The 20,632-nt window shown below is 46.2% G+C and overlaps 1 protein-coding gene across 4 annotated transcripts in view; it reads left to right on the forward strand.

Annotated features, from left to right (window-relative positions):
* Positions 1-20,632, forward strand: part of STX18 (syntaxin 18) — a 117,588-nt gene that overhangs the window by 94,290 nt on the left and 2,666 nt on the right. For 3 of the 4 annotated variants that reach the window (XM_003934670.4, XM_039468052.2, XM_010345283.2), the window contains exons 6-9: positions 4,109-4,227; positions 8,065-8,153; positions 17,100-17,158; positions 18,735-18,804. In XM_003934670.4, the coding sequence (XP_003934719.1) occupies positions 4,109-4,227; positions 8,065-8,153; positions 17,100-17,158; positions 18,735-18,804 (337 nt within the window). The remainder of the gene's footprint in view (positions 1-4,108; positions 4,228-8,064; positions 8,154-17,099; positions 17,159-18,734; positions 18,805-20,632) is intronic. The other variant, XM_039468053.2, reaches the window with a different exon arrangement.

Below are 20,632 nucleotides of genomic sequence, written 5' to 3' on the forward strand. Positions count from 1 at the left end.
AAATTTAATAATTATATGTATGTACCTAGTCTCAAACATGGAGTAAATTCTCAGGTTATCTTTAATTAGGTTTCTTTTTTAAGTTATGTTTTTAACTGGCTTTTTTTCCTTTGCATGACACATTTTTTTGAGACGTACTCTTGGTGCGTTCTTCATTGCTGAATGGTATTGCATTGCATGAAAGTGCCTCCACTGGTTTATCTACCCTGTTGGTAGACATTTAGGTGTTCCCACTTTTTGGCTATAATGGATAAGGCTGCTGTAAACATTCTTTTACAGGCCTTTGTGTGGACCTATCTTTTCGTTTCTTTTGGGTAAACAACTTAAAAGTAGGTTGTCGGCTGGGCGTGGTGGCTCACGCCTGTAATCCCAGCACTTTGGGAGGCCGAGGCAGGCGGATCATGAGGTCATGAGTTCAAGACCAGACTGGCCAACATGGTGAAACCCTGTCTCTACTGAAAACTACAAAAATTAGCTGGGCATGGTGGCTCGTGCTGGTAATCCCAGCTGCTTGGAAGGCTGAGGTAGGAGAATTGCTTGAACTGGGACCCTGGAGGCGGAGGTTGCAGTGAGCCAACATCACGCCACTGCACTCCAGCCTGGGCTAGAGAGTGAGACTCCACCTCAAAAAAAAAAAAAAAAAAAAAGTGGGTTGTCGTAGTAGAGATGTTTCTTAGACTTGGTAAGAAACTGTCCTAAGTTTTCCAAAGTGATAGTACCATTTGACACACTGTCCGGCAATGTATGAAAGTTGCAGTTCTTCCACATGGCAGGATTTGGTGTTGGCCATTTTTTCTGGCCATTCTACTGGATGTGGAGTGGTATTTCATTGTGGGTTTAGTTTATATTTCCTCATTGACTAATAATGTGAATCACCTTTTCGTGTGTTGATTGACCATTCATTTTCTTCTGTGAAGTATCTGTTCAAGTCTTTTACTCATTTCTGTATTGGAAGATTGTTTTGTTGTTGATTTGTATAGGAATCCTTTATATATTCTGCATACACATCTTTAGATACATGCTGCAAATATTTTTTCCTATTCTGTGGCTTATTTATTTTCTTAATGGTGTCTCTTGGTAAGCAGAAATGTTTAATTTTGAGGAAGTTGAATTTTATTAATTTTTACTTTGTCTACCCCAATGTCACTAAGATATTCTTTTATGTTTTCCTTATGATTCTGGGTGGTATGTTTAGGTCTGTCATCTGTCTCAGACCAATGTTCTGAAAGAATGAGATGGGGTTGAGGTTTATTTTATTCTGTGTAAATACCTATGCATTCTACCAGTGTTTGTTTAAAACACTTTCTTTTTCTCATTGAATTGACCTGGCAGCATCATCAAAAGTCAGTTCACCAAACATTTGTATGTCTGTTTCTGGACTCTATTCAGTGTCATTGGTCTCATTGTCTTTATTCTACTGCCACACTGTCTTGATTCCTGTGGTTTTATCATCAGTCTTGGAATCAGCTGGTTGTAAATCCTTCAACTTTCTGATTTTTCAGTATTGTTTTTGCTATTTTAGAGTTTTTTTATATTTCCATATGAATTTTAGAATCAGCTTTTCAGTTTCTTTAGAAAATCTGATGTTTGTAGGGATTATGTTAAATCTTTAGATCAATTTGGGAGAATGGACATCTTAACATCCATCCACAATTAAGAAAACTAAGGCCTGGAGGTTAGTGATGAAGCAGGGAAGCACCTACTGTGTGCCAGGCTTCATGCTAGGCACCTTCTCATGGGTAGTGTCATCTAATTTTTGAAAGAACTCTTTGAGAAAGGTGGTATTTCCTCCATTTTGCAGATTAAGAAAATTCAAAGAGGAGAAAGTCAGCCAGGCACGGTAGCTGAATTTTTAATAAATGCAAAGAATAAATCTTTGCATTTATTTCTGTCTTTTACTTTATTTTTAAATTTCTTTCTCTCAGCAATATTTTGTTATTTTCAGTGTAGAAATCTTGCTCATCTTTTGTTAGATTTATTCCTGGATTTTTTTAATGCTATTGTAAATGATACCATTTTGTCAATTTTAGTTTCCAATTTCTCATTGCTGGTATGTAGAAATACAATTGATTTTTATATATTGACCTTCTATCTACAACTTTGATCAATTCACACATAGTTCTAGTAGCTTTTTTTTTGTAAATTCTATGTAATTTTCTATATACATAATCATATCATATGTGAATAACAATAGTTTTGCTTTTTAATCTTTATGCCTTTTGTTTCTTGTTCCTTTCTTGTTTTATTGCACTGGCTAGGGCCTGGACCTCTGGTACCATGTTGAATAGAAGTGGTTAAGATGAACGTCTTTTCCTTGCTCTTGATTAAGGGACAAGGATTTAATATTTTCACCATTAAGTATGATGGCAGCTATAGGTATTTTGTAGCTATTCTTTATCAGGTTAAGGAAATTTCCTTTCTTATTGAGGGATTTGCAAGAACTCACAGAACTCAGGAAAGCTATTATACTCACAGTTACAGTATATTATGTGAAAGAATGCAGATAAAAATCCCCAAAGGTAAAAGGCATATAGGGCAAAGGCCAGGAGAGACCAGGTGCAATCTTCTAGCTGTCCTCTCACAGTGGAATAGTAGAGACAGGACTTAATTCCCCCAATATGTGACTCCCAATATATGTGTCACCCTGTATTGCCAGTCAGGGGAGCTCACCTGAGCCTTGGTGTTCAGGGTTTTCACTGGGCATCAGTCGTGTAGATGTGATGTGCTAGCACAACAGGTCACAGTTAACTCAGTCTCTAGCCCCTCCAGAGGCCAAACGGCTGGTCATGTCAGACCCCTGTTAACTTCAGTTAGAGATGGCACTTGGTCCAAAGAGGCCGAAGAAGAGACCCCGAGCCAACGAACAAAACAGAATTTATTTGGGGGAACTTAATGTATAGAGCAGTCCAGTGGCAGTGGACTGGACAGGAGAACCACTGCCGCTTATAAAAAGAATGTAGTTTACAAAGCACCTTTACTCAGCTACCCTCCCTCCAGGCAACCTCCACATGGCAGCCCACGTTTCTTAAATCGCCATTAAGTATGTCTGCCATGCACTGATAGAGTGGCCCAAGGCCCCCAATCGTAAATCACACTGTTAGCATAAACTATCTGGAATGCCCCAAGGTATACAAAGACACTCTCATCAGACAAGATATTCTAGGAGTTTAGAGGTTATCTCCCAGGAGCCAAGAAGGGCCAGTTTATTCCTTGGAATGTGCAGAATTCGAACACCACAAACCTGCTGAGTCATCCCTTTAATGCATACCTTATTTTCCTGGTTTGCTGAAAGTTTTTATCATCAAGGGATCTTGACTTTTTCAAATGCTTTTTCTGCATCTAATGCAATGGTCATGTAAGCTTTTTTCTTTTTTTGTTAAGGAGGGTATTATTACACTCATTGATTTTCAAGTGTTAAACTTTGTATTCCGGGAGTAAACGCCATTTGGTCATGATACATTATTGTCTTTATATATGGCTAAATTCAGCTTGCTTATATTATGTATGTGTGTGTGTTTATATATGTGAGTGGGTGGGTATATATGAGTATGTGTATATACATATGGTGTGTGTGTATGTGGGGGGACATATATGCATGTATGTATATATATGGGATGTGTTTATAAGTAGGAGATATTTGTGTGGGGGTATATATATGTGGTATATATATGTGTGTATATACATATGTGGGGGGTATATGCACATATATATATAAGTATAATATAATTAATAGCATATTCAGCAATCTTTTTGCATTTGCGTCAACTTCTGGGTGAGTATCAGTCAGCTTTCTGGGTTTGTTGAGTGCGGTGTCAGTCTATGGAGAGTATTCAGCACATACTTACTGCAGCCTCCCCTGCACGCTGGTCAGTGTGCCGTGGCTGCGAATGCAGAGGGGGTGCACAGTCTCTATCCTACAAGCAACAGTGCCAGTGATAAGTGCCCCAGTGGAGGTGTGTCTAGATTGTCACTGGGCCCAGAGGCAGTGACTGCTCCCCAGTACAGGGACACGGAGCAAAAGTGCAGGGTCACATGTGACTCCTTCTGTTGTTGAAAAGGAATCCTGTTCTGGAAATAAAATACCTGACTACTGATTATTTATTTTTAGATCTAAGCTGGAACCAGAACCAAATAGTACAAAGACAAGGGAATCCACATCTTCTGAGAAAGTTTCACAGAGTCCTTCAAAAGACTCTGAAGAAAACCCTGCCACTGAAGAACATCCAGGTACGAATAAAGATGAAAATCTTGTCTTGCATTTCTTCATTGTGACATGTTGGCAAGAGGACAGCACAAGAGAAAAAGGGCATGGTCACAGACATGTTTTAGGGTTTGTATTTGCATAAAGCAAAGGAAGGAGGGGGTGGCAACCTTTGTGTCTGTCACAGTTGATCTTCATGACCCACTGAGGTAGGGGGTGTGGGGTGCATTCACCCAGTCACCTGGGAGCTGGCAGGGTCTGGGAGAAAGGGTCTGCTGGAGGGGTGAGGCCGGGAGCTGTTTGCCTCCGGAGAGGCAGCATTGCCTCCCTGGCAGCCACGCCCTGCATGTCAGCTCTGAGCTGACAGGCCTGCCTCCAGGTAGAGTGTGCAACCTCAGCAGCCTTCCACAGCCAGTCAAACCAATGGGACAAAATGCAAGTCTGGGACAGATGTGCTGCCTGTCACCAGGGATACCAGAAGGCCCGTGGCTTAGAACAGTTCCTGATGCACAGGAGATACAGAAGAAATACAGGGTCTCCATGAGACTGAAAATATGGGGGGACATACACAATGTGGTCATAGGATGCCTGCGATCTGTGTATCTGGCTGATAACCCCACTTAGGGATGCCTGCATAGTTTGCTGTATCTCAGAGGCAGAGCGGAGCATGGTTCTTTGCGTGAATCATAGGGTGATGGTGTGCTGGAGCTGGGAGAGACCTGGGAGTCCAGTATCCTTCTCCATAGTCTCATAACGGTTCTCTCTTTTTTTAATTTTTTTGAGATGGGGTTTTGCTCCTGTCATCCAGGCTGGAGTGTAATGGCATGATCTCAGCTCACTGCAACCTCCACTTCCCAGTTCCTAGCAATTCTCCTGCCTCAGCCTCCCAAGTAGCTGGGATTACAGGCACGTGGCACGGCACCTGGCTAATTTTTGTATTTTTAGTGGAGACAGGGTTTCACCGTGTTGGCCAGGCTGGTCTCGAACTCCTGACCTCAGGTGATCCACCCGCCTTGGCCTCCCAAAGTGTTGGGATTACAGGCGTGAGCCACCGTGCCCAGCAGTTCTCATTAACTCATGTCTTCTAGATGGTAGGTATAGTCCTGGGCATGTCACAGAAATGACAGGTTGAGTATCTCTCTTTTTTTTGAGATAGAGTCTTGCTCTGTCACCCAGGCTGGAGTGCAGTGGCACAATCTTGGCTCACTGTAATCTCCGCACGTCCCAGGTTCAAGCGATTCTCCTGCCTCAGCCTCCCGAGTAGCTGGGACTACAAGCACATACCACCACATCTGGCCAATTTTTGTATTTTTAGTAAAAACAGGGTTTCACCATATTGGTCAGGCTGGTCTTGAACTCCTTACCTCAGGTGATCCACCCGCCTTTTCCTCCCAAAGTGCTGGGATTACAGGCATGAGCCACTGTGCTCTCTGGTTGAGTATCTCTTATCTGAAATGCTTGGGACCAGAAGTATTTTAGATTTGGATTTGTTTCAAATTTTTGAATATTTGCACTATACTTACCAGTTGAGCATCTCTAATCTGAAAATTCAAAATCTGGAAAGCTGTGCTGAGTATTTTCCTTTGCGTGTCACATTGGAGCTCAAAAAGTTTCAGGGATGTGATCCTGCCCTCAGGGAGCTCACAGCTGATGGGGAAGATAAGACTCTAGCCCCTGGGAGAAAGTAAGTGGTACCTTAAGAGTGAGCAGAGGTAGTGGAGAGAGTTCAGGCAGAGGGCCAGGGAGACTTCAAGAGGAGGTGGCACTGAGAAATGAGTCTGTACCTGAAAAAAAGAGAAAGCTTAGAAAGTTCTAGACAAAGGCAGCAGCATGAGCAAATGCTCAGAGGCCAGAAAGCCCAGCTATTGGGTGGAATGTAGTCAGTAAAGAAGACCTCTGGGGAATCAGTGAAGCCCACCAGCGGAGGAGAGGTGGGAGTAAGCTTGGAAAGGTGGGTGGGGCCTTGAATGCCAGACTAGGGAGTCTGGACTTGCCTCCAGCACCAGGGTGCACTGGTGGTCAGGGCAGAGGGCCAGCGTTGTGGGTGCTCTACTTCAGGCTGATCCTTAGGGCCCCCTGTCAAGAAGGCTTCTGATGGCACAAATGAGCATGTTGTAGAGTGTGAGTTCTGCTAAGAGATCTTTCCCACTCTAGCTCAGAGTTAATTTATGCTTGGTTCAGATATGAGCAAGGTTTCTGTGTTTCTAATTTTGGTGTTTTTATCCTTAAAAAAGAAATCAACAACAGTCAAAGCTTGAAATGGGTACCATAATGAGGACAAGTAGGAGATAGCTCACAAGGTGGGGGTGGGGGGTAGATGAAGGTACAAATGTTCCTACCCAAAGAATGTCATCTCAGGAAAATACCAGATCCGTTTCTAAAGATACTTTTAGCCAATCTTGTACAAACATGTTTTTCTGTAATGACACTTCCGGTAAAAACAGCCATTTTTCTAAAAGCCTGCATGCAGTAGGTTGTGGATGACATGGAGATCTTTTTTGTAAAGAAATATTTCTAATAAATAACCATAACTTTCAGGCATGGCCTGCCGAGTTAGCTTTCTCTACATTGTTGCTATCATTATGTTCTCGTCCCCTATTCAAATATCTGGACTTGTCCCCATCTCATGAGGCTGAGATCAACTACAGGGAATTTACTGAGATTGAGGAAAAAAGGAAAAAGAAGCAGTATTCGCCTTTGAGTACTTGGCAGCTCACTGATAAGCCCAGAGACACCACTGAGACCCACAGACGCAAAGTGACTTTATTACAGTCTCCCCCAAAGATCGATCCCTGCCATCCCTCTCTCCTCTGCTCCCAGCCCCACCCGTTTATGAACTGCACAGACCTCTTGCCATCATCCTGGGTGGCAGCAGTCCTTTCTATGGGCCTGTGGTATTGAAATGCTTCATGGAGGATGTATCAAGTTTCCTTGATTATAATAAAAAAATTCTCCAGGTTAAAATGTTCCTGCATTCCCATTCAGCAGTTCCATGCCCAGGTATCCGTCCTAGAAAGTCACTCCAGCATGTGCACAAAGCACAGACTGGGACACAGTGCCATCACACCAGTGAACAGTCTGAAACCACTGAGGTCTGCCAGTGGAGTTAGGGTTAGATAAAGACTAGTGTATCCTCCTGACAATATCACACAGTAGTTTAAAAGAACAAGGTAGAGCTACATGGACTGACTTAGAATGATCGCCAAGATGTATTGATAAACCATACAAAGCAAGTTTTAGAACAATATGTTACCATTGATATCTTTGTGAAAAGCAAGCAACCACACACACAAAACTGTGTATTACTTGAGTTATATGGGTAGGCAGGGACTCACGTATCTTTGTATGCGAATATGCTTAGATAAAGTCTATGAAACTACATCAAAGCAGTAACTTCTGGGAGAGGAATAGGATTGGGGAATGGTATATTACTTCCTCTATGTGTGTGTGTAAACATGTATGTGTACATATGTACATATGCATTTTTTTTTTTTACAATAAAAGTATGTCTTACAGTCTTTAAAAGTAGACACAGGGGTGTGTCTTGAAGTAAAACACTTTAAGACTTATTTTAAAGAATGTCCATTTAGTTTAGTCAGTCATACATCAGTGCAACGTTGAAACCGTGTATAGGTCCCCCTCCCCATCACACACACATGCACGTGCCTACCCAAAGACAATGGAAAGCCTGAATGTGAAAGAATCATTTCTGCAGTGCCTGAGTATTAGCCCAAAGATCATGAAATGTACGGACAAAGCTGTAAGATTCTGTTCCATCTCGTTTGTGTTACGACTACATCCTAAGCCAACTGCTTCTAAAATGAATACTTGGTCTTCTATCTATTTTCAATTTTTTTTAACAGAAAAGATTTTGGCTGAAGCACAACCTGAACTGGGAACCTGGGGAGATGGCAAAGGTGAAGATGAGTTATCCCCAGAAGAAATACAAATGGTAATGCTACTCTCTGCCTAATCATTTCTTTTTAACTGGTTTTCATAAGACTGTTTCATTGAGGAGAAGCTCATCCTCATTGCCCTTGCCCTGATTTTTATACTGAGTTTTAAAAATTATAGATGTATATTTTATGTGCATTTTCCCATTTGATTTTCTGATTCTTAATGTACTTTTCGTATGCTGTAAATTTGCTGTAGCATAAAGAAGAAATTTTGCCTTAGAAGAATTTTACTAATAATAGCTGTCTTTTCGACAACAGTAAAATCGTCTTCCAGACTAAATGGGTCTTTTATAAATGCCATTATGATGTTTTTTAATTGTTTGACTTGCTAGTGCTATGATAATGTGGAAAAAGTATAGGTAATGATGGAAAAGTGAAAAGAGTAACACCTTAGCTACTGATATCACCTCCTTTTAGTTACCTGTCCTCTAGTTTCCAACTGCCACAGTCTGTCGTCTCTGGTTGGGTTTCAAAAGGAAACTGATAGGTCTGGCAAGCCCCTGTCAGCTCATGCGCAGCAGCGTCTACGTGCAGCTCATCTGGACACTGGTGTGACAGAAGCCAAATGGAATACGCTACGTGTGTATGTGTGTATGGGAGCAGATGTTGTCGAGAGCTGCTAGGATGTGACGCTGTCCTCTGCCTAAGGCCTGGGGAATGTGGCTACTACACAATGTGCTTCCAGTGGCTCTGCCTGGTAAGCGACAGCATCTTAAGTGTGCAGCGGTTTGCAGTGGACAGAACTTTCTGATACTCATTTTGTCCATGACACTCTTAGTAACTGCACCAAGAAGTGGTAGAGCATTAGCATCTCTTTTTTTTTTTAGATGGAGTCTTGCTCTGTTGCCAGGCTGGACTATAGTGGCACAATCTTGGCTCACTGCAACCTCCACTTCCCAAGTTCAAACAATTCTCCTGCCTCAGCCTCTTGAGTAACTGGGATTATAGGCATGCATCACCATGCCCGGCTAATTTTTGTATTTTTAGTAGAGACGGGATTTCACCATGTTGGCCTGGATGGTCTCCATCTCCTAACCTTGTGATCCACCCACCTCAGCCTCCCAAAGTGCTGGGATTATAGGCATGAGCCACTGGGCCCGGCCTAGCATCTCATTTTAACATTGGCAAAAGGCAGCAAGGGTCTTGCTCAGAGTCCCCTAGTTAATCATAGAAGAGCTAGATATCCAGCCCTTGAGAAGATAAGAAGTGGAATGTGAGGACATAGCTCTGTCAAGGAAGAATGGGGTCCAGTCTTTTCCCCGGCCTTGTGCCTCTCTGACTGAGGCATTCGTGTTGCTGGTTATGCCACCTGAAATTTCAAGCGTTCTCTGTCCACTCCTGGCATGTCTTACAGGTCTCAGGTGTTTTTTCCCCAGAGAGGCCTGGCCCCCCGACCTGCAGCAGCTCCCAGATACTGTGTGCCGTCACCGCACTTGATTTCCTGCATATCCCCACTAGAGCGCAGGCTCTGTGAGAGTAGAATCGTATTTTGTTTTCCTCACTATATTCCTAGAGCCCAAAACAGTGTTTTCAATAGTAAAACAGGATCATCAGTAATAACTACTAGAATGTTCTAGTGTTCAGTTATTACCAGTATTATGAATACTTATGAATGCCTTCTATATGCCAAACCTTTTACATATATTGTCTTGTTGAGGCCTCATGACAATCCAGTCAAGTAGGAATTATCACTATTACACAGTTGAAGAAAATGAGGCACAAAAGCTCTAAAGCCCCATCCAATGTCACAGAACAGCAGAGCAGCAGAGCCAAGCTCTGGCTCCAACGCTGCACTTCTTTTTTCCAGTTGGTGCTGGCGGTCTAGGCGAGTGTTGCTGCACAGGAACAGTCTGGCACACTGGCATAGGCCAGCCAGGCAGTGGAGTCAGAAGAGCCATGCCAGCCCCCCAAAGTATCACTGTAAGCATAGCTGTGCAGGCTGGGGACCTCCAGGGATGGCTAGGTCCACATGCCATTGCTTTATGAGCATTGGCTGCCAAGGGCAGAGGACTGGCTCGGCGTCCTCTTGCTCTCTGGACTTCCTGTTTCTTCTCCATGCCTGAAATAAGACTGAAACCAAATCTCTTTCCTAAAAAATGGCATGAACAAAAAAAGCCAAAGGCAGCACAGCCTAGTAGGAACAAGTGCATCGTCTGACTGGCGTCCACACCCAGCCTCATCATTGCAGCCCTGGGCCTTCTCACTGCTCTGGGCCTCTGTTCCCTCATCTGTGAAATGAGCAAATAATGGCCACCTCACAGGTGGGTCTAATGTCTGAGTGAGTTGGTCCATGAGGTCCATGCAACACAGAGCCAGACACACAGGGTGCTTGAAAAATTCTGTTCCCCCTTCCTTTCCCCTTCAGAGTGACAGGTTGTACAAAGAGGCAGAACAGCCTCTCACTGCATAGGGTAGAAGAGCTTGGGCAGTTCCTGGATCACAGCTGCCCGAGTGCCATCGGCAGGGACAGACTGTGGTGTGCATGCAGCAGGGTCAGGGCATGCAGGATGGCACCTGGAGCTCAGACTATTTCAATATGCCTTTCAGATACAATACTGTTTCACACAGATTTATCCACCCAGATGAGTGGTTTCCCAAAATCATCACCTTGGAGGCTCTCCTGAGACCAGATGGACAGGGAGAAAGGAGAAAGGCTCACGGACACACCCTGGGGTACACTCCACTGGAGGGAGGCTGAGGCGGAGAAGTCAACAAAGGGACGTACAGAGGGATTGGGTCATACTCCCGTCTTACAGCCAAGTAGTAGCAGAGTTTCTTAAAAATCTCTTAGGTTTACATCAGTTTGTAGGAAATCCTTTCATTAGTGGAAATGAGTCATTTCCCCAAATATTATACCATTACCCCATTTCTTTGCTAGAGAAAAAAATATGTACAGCTCTGTCTCTTCATTAAGAATACATCTGTATTTAAGAAGAGTTTACCTTCTGTGTTGGGCTTTTTCTTTTCTTTTTAATGCACTCCACGACTCTTCATAAAGGAATTAGCTAGAATAACAATAGTGTGGGTTGTTTGTCCGAGGATTTTTGCCTTTCTCTGCGAGGCAGTGGTGAGGTAAGTGTGTTAACCTTTGCAGATGTGTGATTTAGCAGCCTGTAGGTGTGTGAAAGGTGGACCAGAGGAGGGCTGGCAGCGAGGAGATCCGTAACACCTCGTGATCCCATCCCACGGAGGGATGATGAAAGAACATGGGCTTTGGAACTAGACAGAGTTGGCCATGAATTTATACCACTTACTCGCTTTGGAAGCTGATGCACGAAATCACTGCATCACTGATCTCCTCAGAATCAGGGCTGCAGAGAATTGTCTCAAGCACTGGGTGCAGTAGCATCTGTAAGAGCACCCAGTGGAGGGTGGGGCAGAGCAAATGGTGGCTCCCTCCCACCAGAAAGACACTGCCATGTCGGCACTGTCGCATGTCCTGCACATGTGCAGCACGTGATTTAGCAACTACTGTGTTAGAGTACGGCTCTTCTTTTCACAATGAGGTCGGTGCAGCATGCTTCCATTTCATTCCACTGTCCCGAATTGTCTAAAGACATACCAGCAGCCACTCCAGTAACACTGGTGATTCCAGCATGATAGTATCAGCGACTAAAGCATCAGAATCAGCAGGATTTCCTAACTTTTACTGGGTTACTCCAGGAGGATGAGGCAGAAGCCTGTAACGTTTGGTACTTTTATGACAGGCTATTTAATGTCCAGTTAACTTCTTTCTTAATTGGGAATAATAGCTAAGTACCATCTTTTATAGTCTGACTAACCCAAATCTTATTTAAAAGGCTTAACTCCGAAAATGAAGAGAAAGAAATACCACACTGTTGGTTTTAAATTGGAAAATGTTGTAGCAACTCATGGTCATAATTCATAATCACTGTTTCGGAATTTTTCCTCAGGGTAAAATAATGAGTTAAGCCCAATAATAGCAATGTAATTCGTTGTTTCACCCAAAGGAACAGTTATTACATATTCCAAAATGGTTGCAGGGTGTTATATGATTTGCACAATAAATTTCCCTATATAACTCATGATACAGTTCTATTAATGCCTTTGAGTTGGCAGGTGTTTCTGGTCAAGCTGAGTGGAACCAAATTGTTTTCCAGTGCTACATCAAGAAAACTCCTCCCTTTCTAAGCACACGTTCACTTTGCCTGCCTCAGGTAGAACCACCTGTATTTGTTGATGTACTCCTTGGGATAATTTTTAAAAACACGAATGTGACTTCTGTTTCTTAAATCCACATATAAGGCATCTTCCAAGGCCCTGTCCCCTGAGGTGCCCATAGAACCCCCAGCGGCTGGCTGGCAGGGCTTGCCAGTTTCAGCTCATGCATCTAGAGCAAGGAGTTGGTGGAATCTGACCACCACATAGTGAGAGCGGGACAGACCCTGAGGAGGGTCCAGGTTTACAGGGCACAGCAAATGCTGGCTCACTCCCACCAGAAGGATTCTGCTGGGTCTGTGTACTGTCATATTATGGGGCTCACAGCGGGGGAACGAGGTGAAGGTCACAGAGCCAGGAGTGTGAAGGGGTTTGGTACAGGGAAAGCACGTCTGGAAGAGCCAGAGAGGGCCTGGGCAGGGGGCTTCTGAGCTATGAAGGCCAGAGGGCTTTCCGGGACAGTCTCCCTGTGCTCCCCTGAGTTAGCTGTTCTTGGTTCTTCGTGACACAAATACTTCTCTTGGCCTCATTTTATACTCAAAGGCCTTTGTAGGCGTGATTTTCTATTGAAAATTATAGTAAAGAGGATTAGATTAGAAAAGGATTTCTGTAATAATATATTCACAATGTGAATTTCTGTCCTTTAAACCAGATTAGAAACCTTTTAGCAGGGCTTGATTGGAAAGTCTGACTGACTTCTAAATGGGATAAAGCAGTTGAATAATAATAGTGCCCAACATGCATGTGCCACATACCATGTGCCAAGTACTGCTCAGAGCACTTCAGCCTCTGTTCGTTTATGCAGCCCCAAATGGGAGAGAGTATTGCCGGTCCCGTTTTACAGAGAGCTTAAGCCACCAGCGCTAGGTCACATAGCTCCCAAGTCCTAGGCTCTTCACCACGATGCTGTACTGCCATGGTTGAAGGGTGATGGGAGTTCTGGTCTAGGTGAAGGGAAGCACTGTGTTTTGGAAGGGCACCTTAACAGCATAGAACAGATGGGCCAATGCGGGGAGCGCAGAGCAGCAGCTGGCGAACACCATGCATGGAGGGCCCAACCTGCCCACCATACCCACCATCAAGGCCTCTCACCGTCCTTTGCAATTCCATAGGAAAATGAGGTATTTCCTCGACTGTGTTCATGTTTGTCTTCAAAGAGCATGTAGATACCCCTGTCTGTCATCTGACCTTGGAGACTAGGCCTTTCATTCAGCACTGCACCTTGCGAAGCATGGCCATGCAGAGACAGGTACTAGCTTCTGAGGCTCAGCGAGCTGGAAGAAGATGCTACAGGTGCATTTCCCAGCGCCTGGGAGAGTGAAATGGCTGAGAGCCACAGCAGGCCTCTAGGGTTTGAGACTAGAGTGGTAGGAGGGGTCTTGACAGCATCTGGCCACTCATTTTGCGTATCCAGAAGCTGAGGCCCAAGAGATGAATCACGGTAGATAGCATTCACTGAGAGCTTACTGTGTGCCAAGCACTTTGGTAGACAGCTCACAGGTATTCACTCATATATTCCTTCTAATAACCCCGCTACTTAAGTACTGTTCCTATCCCCATTATAGTGACAAAGACAGAGACACCCAGGGATTGTTACCTCCAAAACAGCTTCCTGCTTAGAAGCTGAGGGGCTGGAAGTCCAGCCATGGCTTTGCATCCTCAAGGTCAGGCAGAAAAGGATAAGAATCACCACATCTGTCCCCAAAGAAACTGGCAGGCCTTCCAGAAGCCAGCGACTGGCCCAGCGTTGTCCCAGAGTTCTGACAAGGCCCCAAGAACTGGCTCCTATGTCCACCTGGTACATCCAGCACTACAGGCCTGCCACCCGGCAATAGACAAGGGAAGGCGTGCAGGTTTGCCATTTAGACAGCACTGGACGCCATCCTGAAACCTTGTACAAGTCAGTGTTGTCAGCAGCCTTGCTATGACCTAATTATCCTAGGCCCTGCCACCCTCCTTAAGTAATAGTGACCTTGCAGTTGTCTGGGAAATAGGCCTTTTGTTTTTTAACAGAGGCTGCTCTTCGTTAAAGCTCCTGACCATTGGCAAACCTCTCTCCTCAGCCCTTAGCACCTTTGAACCTTGAGGCACCAGATTCTCTTCCTCTAGGGACTAGGTATTTTTCAGGTGGCATCAAGAACCCATGGGGTGGAAGGAAAGCTAGCATCTGATCCCACTCCTCACTGCAGCGGAGGGCGGACATGGAGCTATCCAGAAGTATCAATTACCAAGAGGCAGCACCGCACAGAAGTGCCTTATACCACAGGCCCTCAAGTTGGGGAGGAAACAAGAAAAGCTTTGTTCCCAAGAAACGGTCCAGGAATAAATCACATCAAACCACGAGTTAATTTTGTTTAGGGACAGTTTCAAAGCATAAAAGGGACTGTGGATTTAAAAGGGCAGGGCCATATTTTGTCATTAGAAAAATTCAAGAAAATGCCCCCCTACCAAAGAAAAGCTGAGTAGTACCTGAAAGAGCCAAAGTGAATTGGTGCCTACATGTTTTAGTAATTATATGTTTTCCTTAAATACTGTCCTCTTAACTGTTGAGAGTTAACAGAGCTGATACTTTCAAACTCAAAAGTGAAAGTTTTATTCTTGTAAATAGCCTTTCTCTTGCCTAATTAAAAAGGCGGTAAGCAATTCTGTGTCAGCAGCTAGCCAGGCAGCCTGCTGTGGATGAGGTGGTCCTGCAGGGAGCTTCCCTAGCACTTCCGCCCTTCCCAAAGCTTTGCCCCTGCCCCCTGTTTTCTGGCCTGGTGGGTCTGCAGGACAGCAGATGCCTCCTTGTGTTTTGATGACTAGCCAGGGCCGAGAACCGGTGTCCTGTCACGTATGAGCCCTGGGCCGGGCTCAGGGTCCAAAGGAGAACAGCTTCCCTCCACAGAGAGAAGACAGGCCCCTGAAAAAGTGTGAGCGATGTCCCTCAAGAGCCAAGTACAGGAGCACTCTGTAGCAAAAGTGAGGAGGTAAGAGAAGGTGATTGAGTCTGGCCTGAGGTATCAGATCACTAGGAAGATGCCTGGGGTTTTGAGGGACCGCGTGGAGTTCCCCAGCCAGGCAGGAAGCTAGCCTGTGCAGAGTAGAGCTGAGGTGGAAGATGTCACGTGGGCAGGTCGTGGATAACAGTGTACCTTGGACTTGATCTATAGGTCCAATGGGCAAGGCCAGCATAAGGCATTCTGGCATGACCAGCACTTGAGATCCCTTTGACCAAGGATTGGAGAACAGGTTGGGGGCACCTGAGAAATGATGAGGGCAGAGTGTGGACGGGGGAAGGGCTGAAGACAGCAAGTGCCTGTGCTAGGGCGAAATTTGGCAGACTTAGGAAGGGGTGCAGGTGTGAAGAGCACTGCATGTAGAACAGCTGGGATACTGGGAGGGGAGGGGCCTGGGTGGGAAGGAGGCTGCTGGGGAGGCCCCGCAACTCACTTCCACCCTAGGACAATGGGAACGCATTCGGGCTGTCACACGAGCCTGTATGTGAGCCTGTATATCCCTGCACAGGAAGTGTCAACATAGCCCATGGTGGTCAGCTGCCTCCCATAACCGTTGTTTCCCTTTTGTCTTTGGTTTACTAAGCAAGTGATAAGCCAGATCTTCAGTTGATTCAGAGCCTCTGGAGGCTTGCTTGTATTCATACTCCCCACCCCTGCTTACAGAATGCCTCTGAAAATATTTGTGGATTTGATGGCAGCTATAATCGATACGAAAGAAAAACTGGAATGCCTTTTCAAAGTCAGGCTCTGCACAGTTCCCACCCTCGAGAAGCGTAGCGTCACACAGGAAGTTTAGGATGTGCACAGTTTATTATAAGGCAGAAAGAGATTACTATCCTAAGATATTTTCAGAAAATGGTAGGCCAAGGATAGAAATATGAGAAGTTAAGTTTGGGCTTAGGGGCCAAGGCAGGTCTCCTGGAGAAATGGGGCCTATGGGACGCATCCAGGAGGAAATGTACGATGCCCTGACTCTCTGTACGTCCCAGGAGTTGAGTGGACACACAAGGACAAGGCCGTGGGAACCTGCAGGGAGGGCAAGGAGGTGTTCCTGCCCATTCTCTGTGCTGAGTTTCTGATGCTTCCATCCTTTTTCTTGGCCCATATCAAGCTGGTGAGAATGGCTAGGAGAGCAACTGTCTGTGCCAAGCTTGCTCAGTCCCAAGAAGCTCCCCTGTATGCCCAGTGTCAGGGCACCTGTCCTCACCCAGCCTGAGCACTGGAAACACACTCCTCTGGCTCTAGGCCTCTGTCCCTGTTGAGCGGTGGAGTGGCCAGGGGCATGGTCTGAAGTCAGAGGGGTCCAGGGGCACCTCAGCAAGCTGTCAACCTCCCTTTCTTCTCCAGACCCTCCCCACACCAGATCCTTCCCCATATTAAAAAAATATGTAGTCCTTCAGTATACTTCATGAGAGAAAACAACAACAAAAGAATTTTTAAAATAATGGTACCAGAGGCAGGAAGCAAGCCGTGGGAGCCCGGGGGAGGGCAGGTAGGGAGATACAGCTGTAGCCGTCGCAGTCAGCTTGCATGCCTGGAGTGCAGTGGGTGAGACGAAGTCGATTACCGGGTTTTTAACATTTTCTCCTGAAAGCAGGGATGTTGTTCACACTAATGCTCATGGTCATCCAGCGCTGGCCACCACCTTGCTGCATGCTGGAAACGGGGCTCAGCAGTGATTCCTGGAGCGTAGCTCCCTTTTCTTGCTAGACTCTTGCCTAAGTTCAATACGATGTCACCCTGAGTATGTTTGTTTCCTCACAGTTTGAACAGGAAAATCAGCGACTAATTGGTGAAATGAACAGCTTGTTTGATGAAGTGAGGTATGTTTGTAGTTCCTCTGTGAGCTCATGGCCTGCTTTACATCTCTTCCAGGAACTGGGAACTTTATTTGCCTTGGTGCCCCGGCATCCACATGTGGCCCTTGGGCTGGTGCAGCCCTCCTCGGCCATTTTGACAGGGCTGGGGTGGGCAAGTGGCCTGAATCCACAACTCCCTCAGCTCGTGGGCCTGTGGGTCTCCTCCCGCCTGCTGCTGCTGCGGGGGACACAGGGGCTTCCCACCCCAAGAGATGTAGAAGTGAGATGCTCTTCTTCCCACATCTCCTGCCACTGCAGGTTACCTGCGTGGAATTACCACCACCATTTGGGCTGTTCCCATGCAGCAACTCTGAAATGAAATGGGGCCTTGTGACAGCCGGCCAAGGGAAGCCCTCTTCTGCAAATGGTTCCACAGGAGTCTGCCTGCTCCCATACCCAAAAGGGAGTGAGGAATGCAGAGGGCAAGACCATGGACACCCACATGTGCAACCATTGGCCTAAGTTTCTGTGGGAATGCTTGGAGCATGCTGAAAGTCAGGTCAGGTCTTTGCAGAGCCTGTTGTATTGTGGACGTGTCCCGCAAATAAAGTCAATCCTGATGCTGCACTCACACAGCCTGAGGACTTTCTCAGTGTCCGTGTCAGCCTCCATGGGACTCTTGGCCTTCTGCCCTCAGAGGTGGACCTCCTAGTCCTCCTCCGACAGCCTCGTTTGCACTGTCCCCACCTTGCTACTCCGCCATGTGCGGATGCTCCCTGGCTTTTCTTCCCACATCTCCTCCCCTGCCCTCCTGCCACTGTGGCACTGTCCCACATCTCTGTGCCCTCGTGGCCAGGAGCTCAGCTCCCACCCCTTTTTGCTCCTGCCATTTCCTGTCGCTGCTTTGTGCTGGAACAGCAGTTAACTGTAGCCTGGGCCAGCTTCCATTTCTAAATACATGGTCCTCTGCCTGCCCCCCAGGGTAGCCCATGCTGCCCCAACACCGGAGAGATGGTTACCCCAAGTGTTCCCGGTCCAACAGAACACTCCATTGCCAAACCAAGAGTACGGCATTTTCTACATGAATCAGAGGAGCTTTTTTCTTGGAACAGGGAGTTGGTTTGAGGGTAAATACACTTCTTTAGCCTGCACAGCAATAGCAAAGTTGGGTCATCAGCATATGATCAACCTTGTCCTTTGCATCCCCACCATGTGTTACCATGGTGACGAGGCTAGGCACAGGACTTACTGGAGACGGCTCTCTGTAACTGGGGCGTAACCAGGCCCACCCCGGTCCCCAGCAGTGATGCCGAATCCAAAGGGCACTGCACACCCCCGTCTCTTGGGGCTGAGGGTCAGTGGCATGGTAGAGTGGACTTCCAAAAAGCCCAGCATGCTAGGCCATGCTGAGAGACAGGAAGGTGACCCAGTAAGGAGAGTTCACCTTCCTCTACCATCTCCTCTTCCCCATCTGACATGGCGTTCCCCCCGTCTCTCCCACCTTCACGTAGAAGACAGGAGTTCTTTAGAACATGTAACAGTCCTATTAGATTACCACGTACTAATAGTTAATATGTAATCTCTTTTTCTTTTTTTGAAGGCAAATTGAAGGGAGAGTGGTTGAGATTTCCAGACTCCAGGAGATATTCACGGAAAAGGTTTTGCAACAGGTAAAAAAACAAAAACAAAGTAGTTGTAAGGTTTCAATTAAAGGGGAATGTGTTTGAGAACGCAGGACGTTTCTCCCGAAAGCTGCCGCTCTACACAGCCAGGAGCAGAGCCACCTGTTGCTAGTAGGTGTGCGTGCGCAGAGCTCCCCAGGGGAAAGCTCTCACTACCCAGGGCTGCCTCTGCATACGCGTGATGGAGGGGGAGTTCTCCACAGGGGACCCACTGACTGCCCCATGTGGTGGCGCATGCAGTGGCGTGAGGGAGGAGAGTGCAGGCCTGGCAGTCAGGGTTCTGGGTGTGCTGGGTGAGCGAGGTAGCCCCACCGGGCTAGTTTCCCATCTACAGAATGGAGTGACTCCTGCAGGGTTGTTCTAAGTTTGAGAGATAACTACAGAAGCGCCCAGCACGAGGCTGACGGGCAGCCACTTTTCAGTCACCAGGGTTCCAGGAGCTCTGACCAGCCCTCTCGCAGTGCAAGGTCCATGCCGCCCCAGGGATGCTGTCCGCGTGAGAAATAGGACTGTTCTTTTCAAGTGAATTTTCTGAAATTCTTCCAGCCAATAGCTGGCAAAACTTTTAGAGACCTGATAAATTTGCCCTTTTATTTTTAGCACCCCAAGACTATGGGAACGTTTGAAAGACAATTTTTTCTCTAGTATGTTAAACTGGGCTACTTGGCTTAAGATACTTAAGTCACAAAACGACTTTCCATAAACCACACAGCTGGAGTGAAATCATTGTAAATGAGGTACATTAAGTCTAACAGCAGTTTGGAGGTTCAGGTTCATAGGAGTTGCCCTTTTTAATAACACTACCCTGCTTCAAACCTCTCAGCTGCTCCAGAGAACCTGGGGAGGGGTGTGCAGAGCCTTGCCTTGCTCACCAGGAGTTTCTTATTTTTTTGGAGGTGGAAGCTTACTGTGTCGCACAGGCTGGAGTGCAGTGTTGGAATCTCAGCTCACTGCAACCTCCTCCTCCTCTTGGGTTCAAGTGATTCTCCTGCCTCAGCCTCCAAGTAGCTGGGATTACAGGCGCCCACCACCACACCTGGCTAATTTTGGTATTTTTAGCAGAGACTGGGTTTCCCCATGTTGGCCAGGCTGGTCTTGAACTCCTGACTCAGGTGATCCACTTGCCTTGGCCTCCAAAGTGCTGGGATTATGAGTGTGAACCACTGCACCTGGCTCACCAGCAGTTTCTAAGGCCTGAGGAACAGTGTGTCTTTCTTGATTTTTTCATCAGTGTCGCAGCGCAGTTTGTATTGATTCTCTCATCAGAACCTTTCAGTGGTCACTTAGCTCATACCTCGAGATTCTCTGAAAAGGGGTGATGATAGAGCAGAGCCATCCCAGTAATATTCATCACTGGGAATCTGAGGCCACAGGCTGCTTCCTCTCTAGTGTGTCAGTCAGGTTTTTCTAACAGCCCACACTAGCATGCATTCAGCCCCGACGCTGTTAGAAGCAGCTTGGCCACCACCAAAAGGAGGAGAGCAGCAGGCACTCCTGCCTGTTAGGACATCTAGAACCATCTCTGCCCCCGCGGGGCCAGACACCTCTGTGCTAGACCAGGATCCCACGCTTCTGAAGCTTTTCGAGGCTTTGTTGGGTTTAAATGTTTTCTGTAAGCATCCTGCATCCTATTTTGATGTTTAAATTTTAGCCTATTTTTTTAGAGACATAATAGTAAAACACACAGCACTTTTTGAAGCTAGTGTATATATTTTGAAGTACATACATTTTAAAGCTTACTTCTGTGGACTTCAGAAAGAAAAAAGAGACTAGAAGGGAAGCCCCTGGCATATGGTGGCTGCTCCACAGTGGCTCT

This window comes from Saimiri boliviensis, chromosome 3, assembly GCF_048565385.1.
Source record: "Saimiri boliviensis isolate mSaiBol1 chromosome 3, mSaiBol1.pri, whole genome shotgun sequence".
Taxonomy (NCBI): Eukaryota; Metazoa; Chordata; class Mammalia; order Primates; family Cebidae; genus Saimiri; species Saimiri boliviensis.